The sequence below is a fragment of the Panthera tigris genome, chromosome D1, assembly GCF_018350195.1.
Source record: "Panthera tigris isolate Pti1 chromosome D1, P.tigris_Pti1_mat1.1, whole genome shotgun sequence".
NCBI lineage: Eukaryota > Metazoa > Chordata > Mammalia > Carnivora > Felidae > Panthera > Panthera tigris.
The window spans coordinates 60,013,852-60,016,335 of NC_056669.1; the positions used below are offsets into that span (position 1 = coordinate 60,013,852).

Here is a 2,484-nt window from a genome sequence, read left to right on the forward strand (position 1 = left end):
GGTCTTAAAGGCAACTGCAGGCTAAGCCTCACACTCTGGACCCAAACCAACCGTAACCTCACGTGCACTAGAAGAGCTAGGGTCAGTGTGGAACCTTCTGGGCAGGTCTGCTGTGTTGGAGAAGTAGTTAAGAGCAGTGTCCCAGTCCACAGCTTCGGCTCTGGCAAAGAAGAGCTGTTGCATGTTTTCTGAGTGGGCCGTCACACACTGACACTAATGGGATTCTCCAGGGAAGTGAGTATAAAGAGAATCAGAGCACAGAGAGGCTGGAGTTCAGAATTGCAAGTATTTAATCTTCTGTTTGCTACCATCATGACTCCAGTGCCCTTCCTTGTAAGTCCTTTCTCTCCTCTGAGTTATGACTTAATGCTGTTTCTTCTTTTCCCTGATGTAGACCCTGGACCTGGCATGCAGAAGCCTCAGCTCTTGGTTCCTGTCAGGGCCACTCCAAATGGAACTCTGGTCCATCCAGCATACTTCCTGCTGGTGGGAATCCCTGGCCTGGGGCGTGACATACACTTTTGGCTGGCTTTCCCCCTGTGCTTTATGTATGCCATGGCCACCCTGGGAAACCTGGCCATTGTCCTCATCATCCGTGTGGAAAGGCGTCTGCATGAGCCCATGTACCTCTTCCTGGCCATGCTTTCCACTATTGACCTAGTCCTGTCTTCTGTCACCATGCCCAAGATGGCCAGCCTCTTCCTGACAGGCATCCAGGAGATAGGATTCAATGTTTGTCTGGCCCAGATGTTCCTTATCCATGCTCTGTCAGCCATGGAGTCAGCTGTCCTGCTGGCTATGGCTTTTGACCGCTTTGTGGCCATCTGTCATCCACTGCGGCATGCTTCTGTGCTCACAGGGCCTACTGTGGCCAAGATTGGACTAGCTGCCCTGACCAGGGGATTTGTTTTCTTCTTCCCTCTGCCCTTCATCCTGAAGCGGTTGTCATACTGCCAAACACATATGGTCACACACTCCTTCTGTCTGCACCAAGATATTATGAAGTTGTCCTGTTCTGACACCAGGGTCAATGTAGTATATGGACTCTTCATTATCCTCTCAGTCATGGGTGTGGACTCCCTCTTCATTGGCTTCTCCTACGTTCTTATCCTGAAGACTGTGTTGGAGCTGGCTTCTCAGGGGGCAGCACTCAAGGCTTTCAGTACCTGCATCTCCCATCTCTGTGCTGTCCTGGTCTTCTATGTGCCCCTCATTGGGCTCTCAGTGGTGCACAGGCTGGGGGGCCCTACCTCCCTGCTCCATGTGATTATGGCTAATATCTATTTGCTACTACCACCTGTGGTCAACCCTGTTGTCTATGGAGCCAAAACCAAGGAGATCCGTTCACGGGTCCTCCATATGTTCTCACAGGGTGGCAGGTGAGCAGAATAACTCCTTAGGGCCTTCAATCCCTGACAAATCTGGAAGGATTAGGATCTTGTTGAATGTCTCCGTGATTGGAGCATCCAATCCATCGGGCTGTCAGCTTCTAGATATCTAACTAGATCTTGGATTCCTGTTTCCAGGAAATGTGTTGGTTCAGAAGTGTGGTTCTGAGGAAGTTTTGTTCAGGCCGAAGAAGCATCCCCAAGCAAAGGGTGCTCCTTGGAAGACTCCGACATTGGCAGGAATGAGTCAGTACTAAGTCATTTGCTGGGGGTAGCCTGTACAAGTGTGACCTTTCTGCTTACATGGTGGTAGAGCCAGAGAGGCAGCAGCCGGCACTGTTAATCAGCTGTGCCCCCAGCAGCAGGCTTTTGTGAAGGAGATTTGAACGTCACACCTCCATGGCTGCCATAGCATCTGACCTTGGACATTTCAACCATGTAAGACCTGTGGTACAGGAACTTAGGTGTTTTCTGCCTCCAGCCTTCAGCTGTATTTAGTTTAATGTTTAATAGTTTAGTGATGTGTAATTGATATACAATAAATGGCACACATTTAAAGTATACAGTTTGAGGGGCATCTGGGTGGCTTAGTTGGTTAAGGTCAGTTAAGTGTCCGACTTCGTTTTGGCTCTTGGTTTCAGCTCAGGTCCTGATCTCACAGTTTGTGAGCACAGAGCCTGCTTGGGATTCTCTCTCTCCCTCTCTCTCTGCCCTTCCCCTGCTCACTCTCTCTGTCTCTCTGTCTCTCTCTCTCAAAATAAATAAACTTACAAAATTTAAAAAGTGTACAGTTTGATAAGTTTTGACATGTACACACCCATAAAACCACACCACAGTCAAGATAGTGAACATACTCATTACCCCCAAAAGTTTCCTTATACCCCTTTTAAAATCCTTCATTCCCATCTCTCTTGGTCACTCCCTGCTCCAGTTCCCAGGCAACCACTGAAATGCTTTATGCTACATTAGTTTGCATTTTCTAGAGTTTTATATAAATAGAATCATACAATATGTACTCCTTTTCTTGCCTGGCTTATTTTACTCAGCACAATTATTTTGAGATTCATCCATGTTGCAGCATGTATAAGTAACTTAA

The 2,484-nt window shown here is 47.7% G+C and overlaps 1 protein-coding gene across 1 annotated transcript; it reads left to right on the top strand.

The window, feature by feature from the left end:
* Positions 1–393: 393 nt before the first annotated feature.
* On the top strand, positions 394–1,429 carry LOC102950499 (olfactory receptor 51D1). Its single transcript, XM_007089354.2, has one exon. It carries the CDS (start codon positions 409–411, stop codon positions 1,381–1,383), a length of 975 nt encoding a protein of 324 aa, XP_007089416.2. The 5' UTR covers positions 394–408; the 3' UTR covers positions 1,384–1,429.
* The last annotated feature ends 1,055 nt before the right edge of the window (positions 1,430–2,484 follow it).

Coding starts and splice junctions, on each gene's coding strand:
- LOC102950499 (XM_007089354.2), top strand. CDS start 409: ATGCAGAAGCCTCAGCTCTTGGTTCCTGTCAGGGCCACTCCAAATGGA.